The sequence below is a fragment of the Giraffa tippelskirchi genome, chromosome 2 (assembly GCF_054371585.1).
Source record: "Giraffa tippelskirchi isolate mGirTip1 chromosome 2, T2T-mGirTip1v1.2.pri, whole genome shotgun sequence".
In the NCBI taxonomy this organism is placed as follows: Eukaryota; Metazoa; Chordata; class Mammalia; order Artiodactyla; family Giraffidae; genus Giraffa; species Giraffa tippelskirchi.
The window spans coordinates 144,717,679-144,736,779 of record NC_137276.1 but is presented as its reverse complement, the minus strand read 5'-3'; the positions used below and the strand labels follow the sequence as shown (position 1 = coordinate 144,736,779).

The 19,101-nt window shown below is 39.1% G+C and overlaps 1 protein-coding gene across 3 annotated transcripts in view; it reads right to left on the bottom strand.

Annotated features, from left to right (window-relative positions):
- NAALADL2 (N-acetylated alpha-linked acidic dipeptidase like 2) overlaps positions 1–19,101 on the bottom strand; it is a 1,599,429-nt gene that overhangs the window by 10,570 nt on the left and 1,569,758 nt on the right. Inside the window, exon 17 of one of the 3 annotated variants that reach the window (XM_081570965.1) lies at positions 6,808–7,219. The exons of the other annotated variants lie outside the window; for them this stretch is intronic. Coding sequence (XP_081427091.1) covers positions 7,033–7,219 — 187 coding nt within the window. The 3' untranslated portion in view covers positions 6,808–7,032. Of the gene's footprint in view, positions 1–6,807; positions 7,220–19,101 lie in introns of those variants that run through there. 3 annotated transcript variants of the gene reach the window in all.

Sequence of the window (19,101 nt, the reverse complement as noted above, 5' to 3'; positions counted from 1 at the left end):
GAGTACATCAAGGCTGTATATTGTCACCCTGCTTATGTAACTTCTATGCCAGAGTACATCATGAGAAATGCTGGGCTGGAAGAAACACAAGCTGGAATCAAGATTGCCGGGAGAAATATCAATAACTTCAAACATGCAGATGACACCACTCTTATGGCAGAAAGCAAAGAACTAAAGAGCCTCTTGATGAAAGTGAAAGAGGAGAGTGAAGAAGTTGGCTTAAAGCTCAACATTCAGAAAACTAAGATCATGGCATCTGGTCCCATCCCTTCATGGGAAATAGATGGGGAAACAGTGGAAACAGTGTCAGACTTTATTTTTTGGGCTCCAAAATCACTGCGGATGGTGATTGCAGCCATGAAATTAAAAGACGCTTACTCCTTGGAAGGAAAGTTATGACCAACCTAGATAGCACATTTAAAAGCAGAGACATTACTTTGCCAACTAAGGTCCCCCTAGTCAAGGCTATGGTTTTTTCAGTAGTCATGTATGGATGTGAGAGTTGGACAGTGAAGAAAGCTGAGTGCCAAAGAATTGATGCTTTTGAACTGTGGTGTTGGAGAAGACTTTTGAGAGTCCCTTGGACTGCAAGATCTTTTTTTTGTACAGTTCTTCTGTGTATTCTTGCCACCTCTTCTTAATATCTTCTGCTTCTGTTAGGTCCATACCATTTCTGTCCTTTATCGAGCCTATCTTTGCATGAAATGTTCCTTTGGTATCTCTAATTTTCTTGAAGAGGTCTCTAGTCTTTCCCAATCTGTTGTTTTCCTCTATTTGTTTGCACTGATCGCTGAGGAAGGCTTTCTTATCTCTGCTTGCTATTCTTTGGAACTCTGCATTCAGATGAGAATATCTTTCCTTTTCTCCTTTGCTTTTCGCTTCTCTTCTCTTCCCAGCTATCTGTAAGGCCTCTTCAGACAGCCATTTTGCTTTTTTGCATTTCTTTTCCATGGGGATTTTCTTGATCCCTGTCTCCTGTACAATGTCACGAACCTCTGTCCATAGTTCGTCAGGCACTCTGTCCATCAGGTCTAGTCCCTTAAATCTATTTGTCACTTCCACGGTATACTCATAAGGGATTTGATCTAGGTCATACCTGAATGGTCTAGTGGTTTTCCCTACTTTCTTCAATTTAAGTCTGAATTTGGCAATAAGCAGTTCATGATCTGAGCCACAGTCTGCTCCTGGTCTTGTTTTTGCTGACTGTATAGAGCTTCTCCATCTTTGGCTGCAAAGAATATAATCAATCTGATTTCGGTGTTGACCATCTGGTGATGTCCACGTGTAGAGTCTTCTCTTGTGTTGTTGGAATAGGGTGTTTGCTATTACCAGTGCGTTCTCGTGGCAAAACTCTATTAGCCTTTGCCCTGCTTCATTCTGTACTCCAAGGCCAAACTTGCCTGTTACGCCAGGTGTTTCTTGACTTCCTACTTTTGCATTCCAGTCCCCTATAATGAAAAGGACATCTTTTTTGGGTGTTAGTTCTAGAAGGTCTTGTAGGTCTTCATAGAACCGTTCAACTTCAGCTTCTTTTGCGTTACTGGTCGGGGCATAGACTTGGATTACCGTGATATTGAATGGTTTGCCTTGGAAACAAACAGAGATCATTCTGTCATTTTTGAGACTGCATCCAAGTACTGCATTTTGGACTCTTTTGTTGACCATGATGGCTACTCCATTTCTTCTAAGGGATTCTTGCCCACAGTAGTAGATATAATGGTCATCTGAGTTAAATTCACCCATTCCAGTCCATCTTAGTTCACTGATTCCTAGAATGTCAACGTTCACTCTTGCCATCACCTGTTTTTGACCACTTCCAGTTTGCCTTGGTTCATGAAACTAACATTCCAGGTTCCTATGCAATATTGCTCTTTACAGCATCGGACTTTGCGTCTATCACCAGTCACATCCACAGTTGCGTATCGTTTTTGCTTTGGCTCCATCCCATCATTCTTTCTGGAGTTATTTCTCCACAGATCTCCATTAGCATATTGGGCACCTACTGACCTGGGGAGTTCATCTTTCAGTGTCCTATCCTTTTGCCTTTTCATACTGTTCATGGGGTTCTCAAGGCAAGAATACTGAAGTGGTTTGCCATGCCCTTCTCTAGTGGACCACAATCTGTCAGACCTCTCCACCATGACCCATCCGTCTTGGGTGGCCCCACACGGCATGGCTTAGTTTCATTGAGATAGACAAGGCTGTAGTCCGTGTGATCAGATTAGATAGTTTTCTGTAGTTTTAGTTTTAGTGTGTCTGCCCTCTGATGCCCTCTCGCAACACTTACCGTCTTACTTGGGTTTCTCTTACCTTGGGCCTTGGGTAATTCCTCTTGCTGCCGCCACCGCCGCCGCCGGCCCCAGCCCCCGGCCTGGCCTAGCCCTCTCGGCTGCCGCCCCCGGCCCCCGGCCCGGCCTGGGTCCTGTCGTCCGCCGCCCCCGGCCTCCAGCCCGGCCTAGCCCCTCTCGGCTGCCACCCCCGGCCCCCGGGCCCCGGCCCGGCCCAGGCCCTCTCGGCCGCCGCCCCCAGCTCCCGGCCCCCGACCCGGCCTAGGCCCTGTGGGCCGCCACCCCCGGACCCCGGCCCGGCCAAGCCCCTCTCGGCCGCCGCCCCCAGCTCCCGGCCCCCGACCCGGCCTAGGCCCTGTCGGCCGCCGCCCCCGGCCCCCAGCCCGGCCTAACAGAAGCAGAAGATATTAAGAAGAGGTGGCAAGAATACACAGAAGAACTGTACAAAAAAGATCTTCACGACCCAGATAATCACGATGGTGTGATCACTCACCTAGAGCCAGATATCCTGGAATGTGAAGTCAAGTGGGCCTTTGAAAGCATCACTACGAACAAAGCTAGTGGAGGTGATGGAATTCCAGTTGAGCTATTTCAAATCCTCAAAGGTGATGCTGTGAAAGTGCTGCACTCAATATGCCAGCAAACTAGGAAAACTCAGCAGTGGCCACAGGACTGGAAAAGGTCAGTTTTCGTTCCAATCCCAAAGAAAGGCAATGCCAAAGAATGCTCAAAGTACCGCACAATTGCACTCATCTCACATGCTAGTAAAGTAATGCTCAAAATTCTCCAAGCCAGGCTTCAGCAATACGTGAACCGTGAACTTCCAGATGTTCAAGCTGGTTTTAGAAAAGGCAGAGGAATCAGACATCAAATTGCCAACATCCGCTGGATCATCGAAAAAGCAAGAGAGTTCCAGAAAAACATCTATTTCTGCTTTATTGACTATGCCAAAGCCTTTGAGTGTGTGGATCACAATAAACTGTGGAAAATTCTGAAAGAGATGGGCATACCAGACCATCTGACCTGTCTCTTGAGAAACCTGTATGCAGGTCAGGAAGCAACAGTTAGAACTGGACATGGAACAACAGACTGGTTCCAAATAGGAAAAGGAGTACGTCAAGGCTGTATATTGTCACCCTGCTTATTTAACTTCTATGCAGAGTACATCATGAGAAACGCTGGGCTGGAAGAAACACAAGCTGGAATCAAGATTGCCGGGAGAAATATCAATAACCTCAGATATGCGGATGACACCACCCTTATGGCAGAAAGTGAAGAAGAACTAAAGAGCCTCTTGATGAAGGTGAAGGAGGAGAGTGAAGAAGTTGGCTTAAAGCTCAACATTCAGAAAACTAAGATCATGGCATCTGGTCCCATCACTCCATGGGAAATAGATGGGGAAACAGTGGAAACAGTGTCAGACTTTACTTTTTTGGGCTCCAGAATCACTGCTGATGGTGACTGCAGCCATGAAATTAAAAGACGCTTACTCCTTGGAAGGAAGGTTATGGCCAACCTAGATAGCATGTTTAAAAGCAGAGACATTACTTTGCCAACAAAAGTCCGTCTAGTCAAAGCTATGGTTTTTCCAGTGGTCATGTATGGATGTGAGAGTTGGATGGTGAAGAAAGCTGAGCGCCGAAGAATTGATGCTTTTGAACTGTGGTGTTGGAGAAGACTCTTGAGAGTCCCTTGGACTGCAAGGAGATCCAATCAATCCATCCTAAAAGAGATCAATCCTGGGTGTTCATTGGAAGGTCTGATGTTGAAGCTGAAGCTCCAATACTTTGGCCACCTCATGCGAAGGGTTGACTCATTGGAAAAGACCCTAATGCTGGGTAGGATTGGGGGCGGGAGGAGAAGGTGACGACAGAGGATGAGATGGTTGGATAGTATCACTGACTCGATGGACATGGGTTTGGGTGGACTCTGGGAGTTGGTGCTGCACTGGGAGGCCTGGCATGCTGCGATTCATGAGGTCGCAAAGAGTCGGACACGACTGGCCAACTGAACTGAACTGAACATGTAAATGTAATGGTTTACAGAAAAACACTGAGAATGAGGCAGTAACCAAGGGAGGCTGAGTATCATAGAGCGCCATCAAGATTCTGCTATAGCAGCATATTTAGGACTTTGACATTTCAGATAGTCCCACTGCCATACTCCTTAAGAATACTTCACCACCACTGCAACTTTGCTGTCTCTTAACATTTGCTCTGCCATTGCCAGAATCTTGATCCTCAAGTAGCATGAATAATCTTGAACTGCCCCTACATCTTTGCCTCACTTCTTTCAGATATTAACCCCTGGGAGAGCTCATCCAACTGGCTGAACTTAGGTCATGTGCCTGTAATCTAGGAAGAAAATACCTAGATTCTGTCACCTTCTGTGGAGGAGCGAAGCCCTACTTTCCACCTAGCTCATTAGAAGGAATTTCCTAGTTATAGGAAAGAATTCTGATACCAGAAAGATTTTTTTTTTGAATTTAAAAATTTGAAACCACAATTGAGTATCTACTATGTTAGTGATGGGAAGGGAGAGTGTATTTCCACAGGATTCTCTTGGAATTACGCTGTAAATTGCTGTTCTACTATATTGCAGTTTTCCCCTTCATGTTAAATGTTTGCAAGTACTCCTATAATATGGCAGCAGTGTTTATCAAATTGAATATGTACAAGAATAAGTTGAGGAATTTTTAAAACTGCTCCAGGGATTCAGATGCAATGAGTCTGGGATACCTCATAGGAGTACACATTTTTTCCTGTGCTCCCTTACTTAAACCTGCTGTGTGACACCCATGCATACTCATCAATTCCCTCCAGTGAGTTTTATATTTACCAAGAGGTCTTGGTTTGGCCTCAAACTAGCTTCTTCCAATGACATGCTATTATCTACAGAATTGTGTGATTTATTTTACATTATGATAAATAATGACATAATGAGTGTGAAAGAATCATTCTTGTGAAACCAAACCTGAATGTGTTGGAAAGATTCGCAAAGATTTAGTGACACAATGGGAGTGTTGTTGAATTATATGTAAAGAGATAACTGAACAGATCATTAGCAAGGGGAGCAGGGAACTATAGTGACAATGGAGAAAGAATCTGCATTTAGATTGTTTTGCAAATGTCCATTTATTTCTCCAAAATGAGAAAGCTGAAATTGGAAATCTCAGATGATGTATCATTAGTGTGGCTTAAACAGGAAAGTAAATCTAGAATTCCAATTCACATAACAGAACTCAAAGAAAAGTCCTTGGTCCTATATCAAAAGATCAGTGATGAATTTTTGAGTTAAAAATAAACTGCTTTTTCTATCACTTGAATATTTACTGGTTCTGACTGTGTCAGATGAAGGAATGTTTGCCCTTTGGGTGTTAGAACTTTACTGTTAAGAACTAGAAAGACATAGGTATCATCTGGAGTTCCAACTATCATGGACTGGTCATTGTGACTTAAAAGTATGAGGTTGACAATGGATTGGGCTATTTCAGGTTCTAAAATAAAAGGTTTTTCATGATTTAGATTCCTATGTGTAGACCTCACTTAAGATGTTTTAGCCCATTCTCTTGGTAATAATGTATAAGTTTCTTGAATTAATCAGTGGATATATAAACCAAACTGTCAAAATCAAAGGAGAAAGTCATAATTATTTGGCTTTGCTAATTTGAGTATAATCAATCCAAGTAATTCCTTCTAAATTATATATTCTAAATTCTCTAGTTTTCCTGTTTATGGATCAAAATTTTTTAAAAAATTAAGTTTTCCTTTTACTTGCTGCTCTAGACTGTGTGGTCTCTGAGCAATGACCCAATCTGTAAATAATCAATTAAGTTATACTAAAAAATTAGAATTTATGGGCATTTTTCATAAATAACTGTTGCTGGATATCTAGTTCTTTTGCAAGATATATTAGTAAGTGTCAATGTCTGAAATACAAATTACTTTTTAAAGTAAATGACTTTATTCAGTGAATAATGTTAATCTGTAGTTACCTTTCTTGAAGACTAATATTTAGTACATGCAAAAAGTAGTACATTCAGTTTTTAACTGAACCTTTTGGGGAGCTATGGCCCTAAATATAGAAGAAAAGTAATTGGTTATTTGCATTGCACATCTGGATATGAGTCATCTTGAAATTTTGTTCTATCCTTAATGAATGTTCTGGCAGACATGTTAATCCAATATTTTAAAAAACAACATCACTAAGTGAATCCTGAGCCATATAAAAGCAAGACATTTAGTAGTAGGTATGTATAAATTATGTAAATGTCAGGTAGTCTGTGAGGTGATTATTTAATTTCATAAAGTACATTAAGATGATTAAATCACATGAATTTAAAGAGTTTTGATATGTTTAATACTTAGATAAGGCAGATTCAAAACAGCCTACATTTGGATAGAAAATAGAAGAAAGAGTATAGCAATCACTATACTAATCTCATTATACCTCAGAAAATCTAAGAATTTTTATGTAAGTTGATAGAAATTAAGGAACAATAATTACCTTGAGAGCTCAATTTATGAAATATTTATTAAGCACTAAGAACTATATGGAATACAAAGGAATTACAAGAGTGGTCTCAGTTCCAAAGAGATTTTGAATTTTGAGTTAAGTGGGAAGAGGAGAGTTTCAGAGCTATTGTCTTTAGCATATGAGGCTAACATAGTAAAACAAAACAAACCCTGATATTCAAAAAGTCTACCAATTTTCTTGCCCACAAAGACCTCAAAATGAAAAATTTTTAATAACTGTATATTTTATATTCCCCTGGTGGCTCAGACAGTAAAGAGTCTGCCTGCAATACAGGAGATCTGGGTTCAATCCCTGGGTCAGGAAGATCCCCTGAAGATGGGCATGGCAACCACGCCAGGATTCGTGCCTGGAGAATCCCATAGACAGAGGAGACTGGCGGGCTACAGTCCACAGGGCTGCAAAGAGTCAGACAAGACTGAAGTGAGTTAGCACACAGACCCACCCCCATACAGCCAGTAAACTTTGCTTTTCCTCTTCAATGGAATTTAAATATTATTCACTTTCTAGTGAAGATAAGTTATCATGATAACAATTATTATTGGTAGTATTGAGCAGCTGTAGATAAATGAAGACTTTGAGGATTAAACCACACTAATTTTGCCCTCCTGTGGTTTTATTAATGCATGAAGTATCAACTCAGAGAAAATCTTACATCTGACAATATTGTGGAAACATTTCTTTTTATTCTTGCTCTTTAAGTATTTATCACTTGTCTATACATTTTTGCGGAGAAGGCAATGGCACCCCACTCCAGTACTCTTGCCTGGAAAATCCCATGGATAGAGGAGCCTGGTAGGCTACAGTCCATGGGGTCGCTACGAGTCGGACACGACTGAGCGACTTCACTTTCACTTTTCCCTTTCATGCACTGGAGAAGGAAATGGCAACCCACTCCAGTATTCTTGCCTGGAGAATCCTAGGGATGGCGGAGCCTGGTGGGCTGCCGTCTATGGGATCGCAGAGTCGGACACGACTGAAGTGACTTAGCAGCATACATTTTTGAAATGAATTAATATATGTGTACATGTAAATACATAAGTGTGTATTCATAAATGTATGTGTGTAGATAGATATGTAATTTGTGCCACACTGGACTATGAAGAAAAAAGTCTAAATTTTATATCTACCTCCTACATCATATAACTGAATAGTAAGCTGGTTGTTATACTATAAAATACTACATTTATTAGTACTATAAATCAGTAAGGGTAAAAGATAATGAAACCTAAACAAATCTATTGTGTTCTAAGAGATAAAGGGCTAATTATGTTGTTTTATGGGCACCAGAGTAATTATGTGAAGATAGAAATACCCATGTTACTTACAGGCTGTGGAACATTTCCATAACAGCCTATCTTGGTATCTGTTCTTAAATCACACTGTTGTCTCCAATTAAAGGGTACTCTGCAAATCATAACCCTTATTATATTTGTTTTATAAAAATAGGACTTTATTTACAGAAATTCTGATTACATCAGTAATCATCCTGCTTGTGTAGTGTGAGGTTAACTTGGATATCTAAGTTTATATGCTTACTGCTTCTTTGCCCTACTGAGTGAGGAAGAGCAATTTAAAGAAGCTAAATGTTTGAAAAGAAAACATGAATCACATTTAAGAAGAAATTATAGGAACTTCCCTGGTGATCTAGTGGTTAAGACTATGCTGCCATTGCAGGGAGTGCAGGTTAGATCCTTGGTCGGGAGAACTAAGATCCCATATGCCACGTGTCTTTGTCCAAAATTAAAAAAAAAAAAAAATCCAGCCCAGCATGTCAACTCTGATTTAATAAACAGTAAAATAGAAACTATAAAAAGTAAAAAGTAATTTCAACAACCAAGAAAAATGAAAAAATATGAAGGATATACTAAATGATCACTAGAAAAATTTTGTCCAAGTCTAAAATCCATGCTCTTTCTCAGGATAGTAGTCTTCTTTCCTATCACCATCACTGCATAGCTCTGTGATACATGGCATATTAAACTTATTTAACTTCTCTGAGATTCTTCTTCCTTACTGGTAAAATGGGAAATATTATTTACAATCTAGAGTTTTTGCAGTAATTAGCTAAAATATCTAAAGTGCTTAAGTTGGGCCTGGCATATACAATGAATACTTTATAAATAGTAGCTATTCTTATTTTTTTAACTTTTTAAATTTTATATTGGAGTGTAGTTGACATGATGTTGTGTTAGTTTCCGGTGTATAGCAAAGTGATTCAGTTACACATATATATGTAGATACGTATTACTTTTCAATTTTTTTTCAAACGGTAGCTATTGTTATTACTTTACATTTTCTGGGTTTTCCTTCCTTGGACACATATTACCTCCTCTCCTTAATTCTCATCTAACTCTGTCCTTAGTACAACAGAGCTGTGAGATCATCAGGTAACTTCTCATACCCAGTAAAGTTCATCCAAAAGGAAGTTTCAGGGAACAAGAGAAAGACAGCCTCTAAGGGTTTGCCAAGAATATATCACCTCTTGCAAGTATCTGAACCAATAAAACCATCTGCCTTTTAATTATCAAAAATAGTACCCATTCACTTTGCTGTATACATACAACATATATGTATATGAATGACTATTTTAAAAGGTGTTTTTCAGGTCAGAATAGTCAGATGGCTGGCAGGGACAATACATGGATACACACGTGTATGTGAAAATGTTTTGCTAAACTGTATTTTAGACTATTACAAAAAAATGTATCTTGGTCCATTGGTAGATTAGAAAAGCAGATTCTTTTTACTTGTAATGCTTAAAGGATTGTGGTAAATCAACGAATAAAAGTTCTATATTTTCTGACGATATATGGGAGGAAATCCAGCTACTGAATCTGTGAGGTACTAATGAGAGCACAGGTTTCTTATGGTCTGGAGGAGCCAGAACACAAATTTGAAGAATTTCAGAAAGGAACACACCCCTCATGTTTTGTCAACAACCGAAGGCAAACTTTGTTGATTCACCTCAATGCAACCATGGCATGGTTTCATCATGTTACTGATCAAACACCATTTCACTGTTTGATGGATACTTGACTCTCAGGCAGAACTCCTCAAGAACAGAGTTTCTTGTTCACTGTGGATTTTGCCAGGCTTCTAGCAAGTAGATATGGAATAAATTTGATGGTATAAATATATAATGGTGAAAATAATTGATAATATTTGTAGACAATTTAATATATTGTAGGAAATATGCCACACAAACATGCCACTTTAGCATAAGAATTATTTTTTAATTCCCTTAGGAATGTTATAGGAGTTTTTAAAATTATATTTATTTATTTATAATTGATTGATGATTCCTTTACAATATTGGATTGATTTCTGCCATATAACATGAATTAGCCATAGGTGTGCATATGTCCTCTCCCTCTTGAAACTTCCTCCTTCCTTCTGCCCGTTCCCACCCCTTTAGGCTGTTACAGAGTCCTGGTTTGAGTTCCCTGAGTCATACAGCAAATTTCCACTGGCTATTTTACATATGGTAGTGTATATGCTTCCAATTTAGCATAAGAATTATTTTGATCTGAAAACAATTGAGAAACTGTAGACAGAAAAGCTGTCTATCTTCCCCTAACTCTTCATCACTAGAGATGAATCTATATTCTCATCAGCCCAGAGACACCATCAAGAGGAATGTACATAACAAATATTACTAAAATAGCCCTCATCAATTTTTAGCTTTCCCCACATATTTCCATTCCTCTAAATATATCCTTTCCCACAGTACGCTGCCCTTGGAAGGCTGTAACTTTCTTGTGGGGCTTGTCACTTCTCTGTAAATTCATTGCTCTTTTTTTTTTTTTTCAATTTTGTAGAATAGTTGATAATGTTGTGTTAGTTTCTTCTGTGCAGCAGAATGACTCAGTTACATCCCCCATTGACATATATAAGTACTTTCTTTTTCATGTTCATTTCCATTACTTTTGTAACAAGATATTGAATATAGTTCCCTGTGCTATACTTTATTATGTATCCTACATACAATAGTTTGCCTCTGATACTCCTAAGTTACCAATATTTCCCTCCCCTACCTACCTACTACTTGGCAACCAAAAATCTGTTCTCTAGTCTGTGAGTCTGTTTCTGTTTTTTGGGTGTGTTCATTTTTGCCGTATTTTAGATGCCATATATAAGTGATATCATATGGTATTTGTCTTTTTCTTATTTCACTTAGTATGATAATCTCTAGTTGTATCCATGTTGTTGCAGATGGCATCATTTCATTCTTTTTTATGAGTGACTAGTATTCTATTGTCGGAGAAGGCAATGGCACCCCGCTCCAGTACTCTTGCCTGGAAAAATCCCATGGACGGAGGAGCCTGGTAGGCTGCAGTCCATGGGGTCGCTAAGAGTCGGACACGACTGAGTGACTTCACTTTCACTTTTCCCTTTCATGCATTGGAGAAGGAAATGGCAACCCACTCCAGTATTCTTGCCTGGAGAATCCCAGGGACGGTGGAGCCTGGTGGGCTGCCGTCTATGGGGTCGCACAGAGTCGGACACGACTGAAGCGACTCAGCAGCAGCAGCAGCAGCAGTATTCTATTGTATATGTGTACCACATCTTCCTGTCCATTCATCTATTGATGGACATTTAGGTTCCTTTTATGTCTTACCTTAATGTAAATAGTGCTGCTATTAACATAGGGGTTCAAGTATCTTTTAAAATTATAGGTTTGTCTGAGTATATGCCCAGGAGTGGGATTGCTGGATCATATGGCAACTTTAGTTTTATGTGGAAATTCCACAGTTTACCAGAGTGGCTGCACTAATTTGTATTCTCAACAAGAGCATAAGAGGGTTCTCTTTTCTTCACATCATCTCCAGAATCTGTTATTTGTAGAGTTTTTTGGATGGTCATTCTGACCTGTGTGAGGTGGAACCTCATTGCAGTTTCGATTTGCATTTCTCTAATAACTAGAGATATTGAGCATCTTTCCATGTGCCTGTTGACCATCTGGATGTCTTCTTTGGAGAAATGTCCATTTAGGTATTCTGCCCATTTTTTGATAGGGTTGTTTGTTATTGTTGTGTTATATAAGCTATTTGTATATTTTGCAAATTAAGTCTTAGTCAGCATCATTTGCAAATATGTCCTCCCAGTTTGTAGGTTGTCTTTTCATTTTTTAATGGTTTCATTTGCTGTGCAAAAGCTTGTGTTTAGTTAGGTCCCTTTCCCGCCCCCCCCCCCCCCGCTTTTATTTCTATTGCCTTGGTGACTCACATAAGAAAGCATTGGTAGAATTTATGTTAGGGAATGTTTTCCCTGTATTCTTTTATAGGAGGTTTATAGTATCTTATATTTAGGTCTTTAAGCCATTTTGAGTTTGTTTTTTGTTTATGGTGTGATGGTGTGTTCTAACTTCATTGATTTACATGCAACTAACTTTCCCAAAACCATTTGTTGAAGAGACTATTCTCTCCCCATTGTATATTCTTGTCTCCTTTGTTGAAATTAACTGTCCATAGGTGTGTGGGTTCATTTCTGGGCTCTCTATTCTATTCCATTGCTCCATATGTCTTTGTGCCAATACCATGCTATGTTGATTCCTGTAGCTTTCTGTTAATGCCTGAAGTCTGGGAATGTTGTGCCTCCTGATTTGTTTTTTTTTTTTTTTTTAAGCATTGCAATGGCAACTCTAGGTCTTTTGTGGTTATATATAAATTCTTTTTCTGTGAAAAATGTCATTGGTAATTTAATAGGGATTGCATTAAATATGCAGATTGCTTTTAAGACCATCCCAAAGGAAAAGAAATGCAAAAAAGCAAAATGGCTGTCTGAGAAGGCCTTACAAATAGCTGTGAAAAGAAGAGAAGTGAAAAGCAAAGGAGAAAAGGAAAGCTATTCCCCTTTGAATGCAGAGTTCCAAAGAATAGCAAGGAGAGATAAGAAAGCCTTCCTCAGCGAACAATGCAAAGAAATAGAGGAAAGCAAGAGAATAGGAAAGACTAGAGAACACTTCAAGAAAATTAGAGATACCAAGGGAACATTTCATGCAAAGATGGGCTCAATAAAGGACAGAAATGGTATGGACCTAACAGAAGCAGAAGATATTAAGAAGAGGTGGCAAGAATACACAGAAGAACTGTATAAAAAAAGATATTCATGACCCAGATAATCACGATGGTGTGATCACTCACCTAGAGCCAGACATCCTGGAATGTGAAGTCAGATAGGCCTTAGGAAGCATCACTACATACAAAGCTAGTGGAGGTGATGAAATTCCAGTTGAGCTATTTCAGATCCTGAAAGATGATGCTGTGAAAAAGTGCTGCACTCAATATGCCAGTAAATTTGGAAAACTCAGCAGTGGCCACAGGACTGGAAAAGGTCAGTTTTCATTCCAATCCCAAAGAAAGGCAATGCCAAAGAATGCTCGAACTACCACACAATTGCACTCATCTCACATGCTAGTAAAGTAATGCTCAAAATTCTCCAAGCCAGGCTTCAGCAATACGTGAACCGTGAACTTCTAGATGTTCAAGCTGGTTTTAGAAAAGGCAGAGGAACCAGAGGTCAAATTGCCAACATCCACTGGATCATCAAAAAAACAAGAGAGTTCCAGAAAAACATCTATTTCTGCTTTATTGACTATGCCAAAGCCTTTGTGTGGATCACAATAAACTGTGGAAAATTCTGAAAGAGATGGGAATACCAGACCATCTGACCTGCCTCTTGAGAAACCTGTATGCAGGTCAGGAAGCAACAGTTAGAACTGGACATGGAACAACAGACTGGTTTCAAATAGGAAAAGGAGTACATCAAGGCTGTATATTGTCACCCTGCTTATTTAACTTATATGCAGAGTACATCATGAGAAATGCTGGGCTGGAAGAAACAGAAGCTGGAATCAAGATTGCCGGGAGGAATATCAATAACCTCAGATATGCAGATGACACCACCCTTATGACAGAAAGTGAAGAGGAACTCAAGAGTCTCTTGATGAAAGTGAAAGAGGAGAGTGAAAAAGTTGGCTTAAAGCTCAACATTCAGAAAACAAAGATCATGGCATCCAGTCCCATCACTTCATGGCAAATAGATGGGGAAACAATGGAAACAGTGGCAGACTTTATTTTGGGGGGCTCCAAAATCACTGCAGATGGTGATTGCAGCCAAGTAATTGAAAGACACTTACTCATTGGAAGGAAAGTTATGACCAACCTAGACAGCATATTGAAAAGCAGAGACATTACTTTGCCAAAAAAGTTTCATCTAGTCAAGGCTATGGTTTTTCCAGTAGTCATGTATGGATGTGAGAGTTGGACTGTGAAGAAAGCTGAGCGCCACAGAATTGATACTTTTGAACTGTGGTGTTGGAGAAGACTCTTGAGAGTCCCTTGGACTGCAAGGAAATCCAACCAATCCATCCTAAAGAGATCAGTCCTGGGTATTCATTGGTAGGACTGATGTTGAAGCTGAAACTCCAATACTTTGGACACCTCATGTGAAGAGTTGACTAATTGGAAAAGACCCTTATGCTGGGAAGGATTGGAGGCAGGAGGATAAGGGGATGACAGAGGATGAGATGGCTGGATGTCATCACCGACTCGATGGATATGGGTTTGGGTAAACTCTGGGAGTTGGTGATGGACAGGGAGGCCTGGCATGCTGCGATTCATGGGCTTGCAAAGAGTTGGACACGAATGAGTGACTGAACTGAACTGAACTTGACAGTATGGACATTTTAACAATCTTAGTTCTTCCAATTCAAGAGCATGGGATATATTTTAATTTGATTATCATCTTCAATTTTCTTTATTAATGTTTTATAGTGCTCAGCATGTAAATCCTCCTTGCTGAAGTTTATTTGATATGATTTTAAAAGGGATCATTTGTTTATTCCCTTTCTGATACCTTGTAGCTCAGCTGCTAAAGAATCTGTATGCAATGCAGGAGACCCTGGTTTAGTTCCTGGTTTGTGAAGATCCCTTGCAGAAGGGAATGGCTACCCACTTAGTATTTTGGCCCGGAGAATTCCATGCACTATAAATACATGGGGTCCCAAAGAGTTGGACACGACCAAGCGACTTTCCCTTTTTCTGATATTTTGTTGTTAGTGTAAAGAAATGCAACCAATTTCTGTGTGTCAGTCTTGTATCTTGTTACCTTGTTGAATTTTTGATCAGTTCTAGTAGTTTTTGCGTGAAGTTTTTAGAGTTTTCTATAGATATATTATCATGTCACTTGTTTGTAATGATAATTTTACCTCTTCCCTACCATTTTGAATACCTATAATTTCTTCTCTGTTTGCTATGCTTAGAACTTCCAATGCTATGCTGAAGAGTAGTGGTAAGAATGGGCATTCTTATTCCAGATTTTAGAGGGAAGGTGTTCAGCTTTTCACCATTGAGTATTATATTGTATGTGCATTTTGTCATAAATAGCTTTGTATCACATTGATTGATTTGTGTATGTTGAATCATCCTTGTGATCCTAGGATGAATCCAACTAGGTTGTGGTATATGAGATTTTTTTTATGTGTTGCTGGATTTGTTTTGTGAATAATTTGTTGAGAATTTTTGCATCTATATTCATCAAAGATATTGACCTGTAAATTTTTGGTAGTTCTTTGTCTGAGGGTATCAGGGTGATGTGGATTTTATAGAGTGTCTTTGGAAGTGTTCCTTAGTCTTTAGCCTTTTGGAAGAGATTGAGTTCTTCTTTGTATATGTGCTAGGTATCCTCTGTAAAGCCATCTGGTCTTAGAATTTTGTTTGCAGGAAGTTTTTTTTTTTTTTGGTTACACATTCTATTTCACTTCTGGTAATTGATCTTTTCAAATTATTTATTTCTTCTTGATTCAAATTTGGTGGGCTCTATGTTTCTAGAAACTTGTCCATTTCTTCAAGGTTTAAAATTTGTTGGTATACAATTGTTCATAATATTCTCTTTTTTTTTTGTATATCTGCATTATCTATTGTGATTTCTCATCTTTCTTTTTATTTTTGTTTTTATTAGAGTATGATTGCTTTACACTTTTGTGTTAGTTTCTGCTGTACAACAAAGTGAATCAGCTATATGTAGATATATATCCCCTCCCTCTTGGATCTCCCCTCCACTCTCCACCTAATTCCACCCATCCAGTGCCCACAGAGTACGGAGCTGAGCCCATATGCTGTAAATCAGGTTCCCACTAGTTATCTATTTTACATATGATAGCTTGTATATGTCAATCCTAATCAACCAATTCATACCACATTCCCCTTCCCTGCCTGTGTCTACATGTCTTTCCTGTACATCTGTGTCTCTATTGTTGTTCAATCACCAAGTTGTGTCCAACTCTTCAGCATCCCAAGGACTACAGTATGCCAGGTTTCTCTGTCCTCACCATCTCCCAGAGTTTGCCCAAGTTCACATCCAATGAATCAGTGATGCCATCCAGCCATCTCATCCTTTTGTTGCCCTTTTCTCCTTCTACCTTCTATTTTTCCCAGGGTCTTTTCCAGTGAGTTCAGCTGTTCACATCAGATGGGCAAAGTATTGAAGCTTCAGCTTCAGCATCAGCCCCTCCAAAGAGCATTCAGGGTTGATTTCCTTTAGGATTGACTGGTTTGTTCTCCTTGCTGTCCAAGAGACTGTCAAGAGTCTTCTCCAACAGCACAGTTTGAAAGCATCAGTTCTCAGCACTCAGCCCTTAATGGGTCAGCCCCCTCCCATCCATACAAGACTACTGGAAAGACCATAACGTTGACTATATGGATCTTTGTCAGTAAAGTGACGTCTTTGCATTTTAATACACTGTCTAGGTTTGTCATAGCTTCCTTGCCAAGAAGCAATCATCTTCTAGTTTCATGGCTGCAGTCACCTTCCGCAGTGTTTTTTAGAGCCCAAGAAGAGGAAATCTGTCACTGCTTCCAACTTTTTTACCCATCTATTTGTCATGAATGATGGGGAATCTTCATTTCCCTATTTCAAAATAAACATTTTCATGATAGCTATTCTGACCAAGGAGAGGCAGTACCTCATTTTGGCTTTAATTTGCATTTTTCTAATAATGAGCAATATTGAGAATCATTTGATGTGTCTGTCAGCCATTTGTATATCTTCCTTGGAAAACTGTCTATTTAGGAGTTCTGCCCATTTTGGGATTGAGCTTTTTGGTTTTTTCAGTATTAAGTTTTCTGAGCTGTTTGTATGTATTGGATATTAATCCCTTATTGGTCACACCCTTTTCAAATATATTCTCCCATTCTGTGGACAGTCTTTTAATTTTGTTGATGGTTTTCTTTGCTGTGCAAAAGTTTTTATATTTGTTTAGGTACCATTAGTTTATTTTGCCTTTATTTCCTTTGAGTTGGAAGACTTATCTAAGAAAATATTGCTACAATTTGCCTGAGAATGTTTTGTCTATAATTTTATTCTAGGTTTTTTCTAAATGAAATTGTTTTTTACCTTTCTCTTTCTGATATTTCATTATTAGTGTAAAGAAATGCGAGACATTTCTGTAAATTAATATTGTATCCTATTACATTACTGAATTCATTTATTAGTTCTAATAATTTTCCTTTGGGTCTTTTTTTGCTGTTATTATTATTTTTAAATTGAGATATAATTAATGTATAACATTATAAAAAGTTGGGACTTCCCAAGTGGCTCAGTGGTAAAGAATCTGCCTGCCAATGTAGGAGATGTGGGTTTGACCCCTGGGTAGGGAAAATCCCTTGGAGAAGGAAATGGCAACCCACTCTAGTATTCGTGCCTGGAAAATCCCTGAACACAGGAGCCTGGTGGGTACAAGTCCATGAAGTCACAAAAGAGTCAGACTCAATTTAGCAACTGAACAGTGACATTATATAAATTACAGGTGTACAACATGGTGATTCAGAACTTTTAAAGGTTATAATCCATTTATAGTTGTTATAAAATATTGGCTATATACCCTATGTTGTACAATATATTCTTGTAGCTTATTTTATTAACAATAGGTTGTACCACTTAATCCCTGATAGCATGCCCCCACCACTGGTAACCACTAGTATGCTATCTGTATCTATGTCTGTTTCCTTTCTGTTAAAATTCACTGTCTGTTTTAATTTTTAGATCTGCATATAAGTGATAGCATACAGTATTGTCTTCTCTGAATTATTTCACTTAGCATAATACTCTTCAAGTTCAACCATACCTTTGCAAATGGCAAAATTTCATTCTTTTTAATGGCTATGTAGTATTCCATTGTGCATGTGTATATGTGTATAATATATAGCTATATATATATATATATATATACACACACACACATATCACATTTTCTTTATCCATTCATTGCTTGATAGATAAATTGGGTAGTTCCACATCTTTGCAACTGTAAATACTGCTGATATAAACATTGAAATGCATGTGTCTTTTTGAACTAGTGTTTTCATGTATGTATATAAAGTGAAAGTGAAAGTCACTCAGTCATGTCTGACTCTTTGTGACCCCATGGAGTGTAGCCCACCAGGCTCCTCAGTCCATGGAATTCTTCAGGCAAGAATACTGAAGTGGGTAGCCATTCCCTTCTCCAGGGGATTTTCCTGACCCAGAGATCAAACCATGGGGCACTGCAGTCAGATTCTTTGCCATCTGAGCCACTTACTCAGGAGTATAATTTCTGGATCATACTGTAATTCTGTTTTTAGCTTTTTGAGAAACCTCCATTCTATTTTCCACAGTGGCTACACTAACTTATATTCCTGCCAACAATGTACGGGCATTTTCTTTTTTCCATAGCCTTGTCAACATTTGTTTTTTGTGTTCTATTTAATGATAGCCAGATGGGAATACCAACCGTCTGACCTGTCTCTTGAGAAACCTGTATGCAGGTCAGGAAGCAACAGTTAGAACTGGACATGGAACAACAGACTGGTTCCAAATAGGAAAAGGAGTATGTCAAGGCTGTATATTGTCACCCTGCTTATTTAACTTATATGCAGAGTACATCATGAGAAACGCTGGGCTGGAGGAAACACAAGCTGGAATCAAGATTGCCGGGAGAAATATCAATAACCTCAGATATGCAGATGACACCACCCTGATGGCAGAAAGTGAAGAAGAACTAAAGAGCCTCTTGATGAAAGTGAAAGAGGAGAGTGAAAAAGTTGGCTTAAAGCTCAACGTTCAGAAAACTAAGTTCATGGCATCTGGTCCCATCACTTCATGGGAAATAGATGGGGAAACAGTGGAAACAGTGTCAGACTTTATTTTGGGGGGCTCCAAAATCACTGCTGATGGTGACTGCAGCCATGAAATTAAAAGACGCTTGCTCCTTGTAAGGAAAGTTATGGCCAACCTAGAT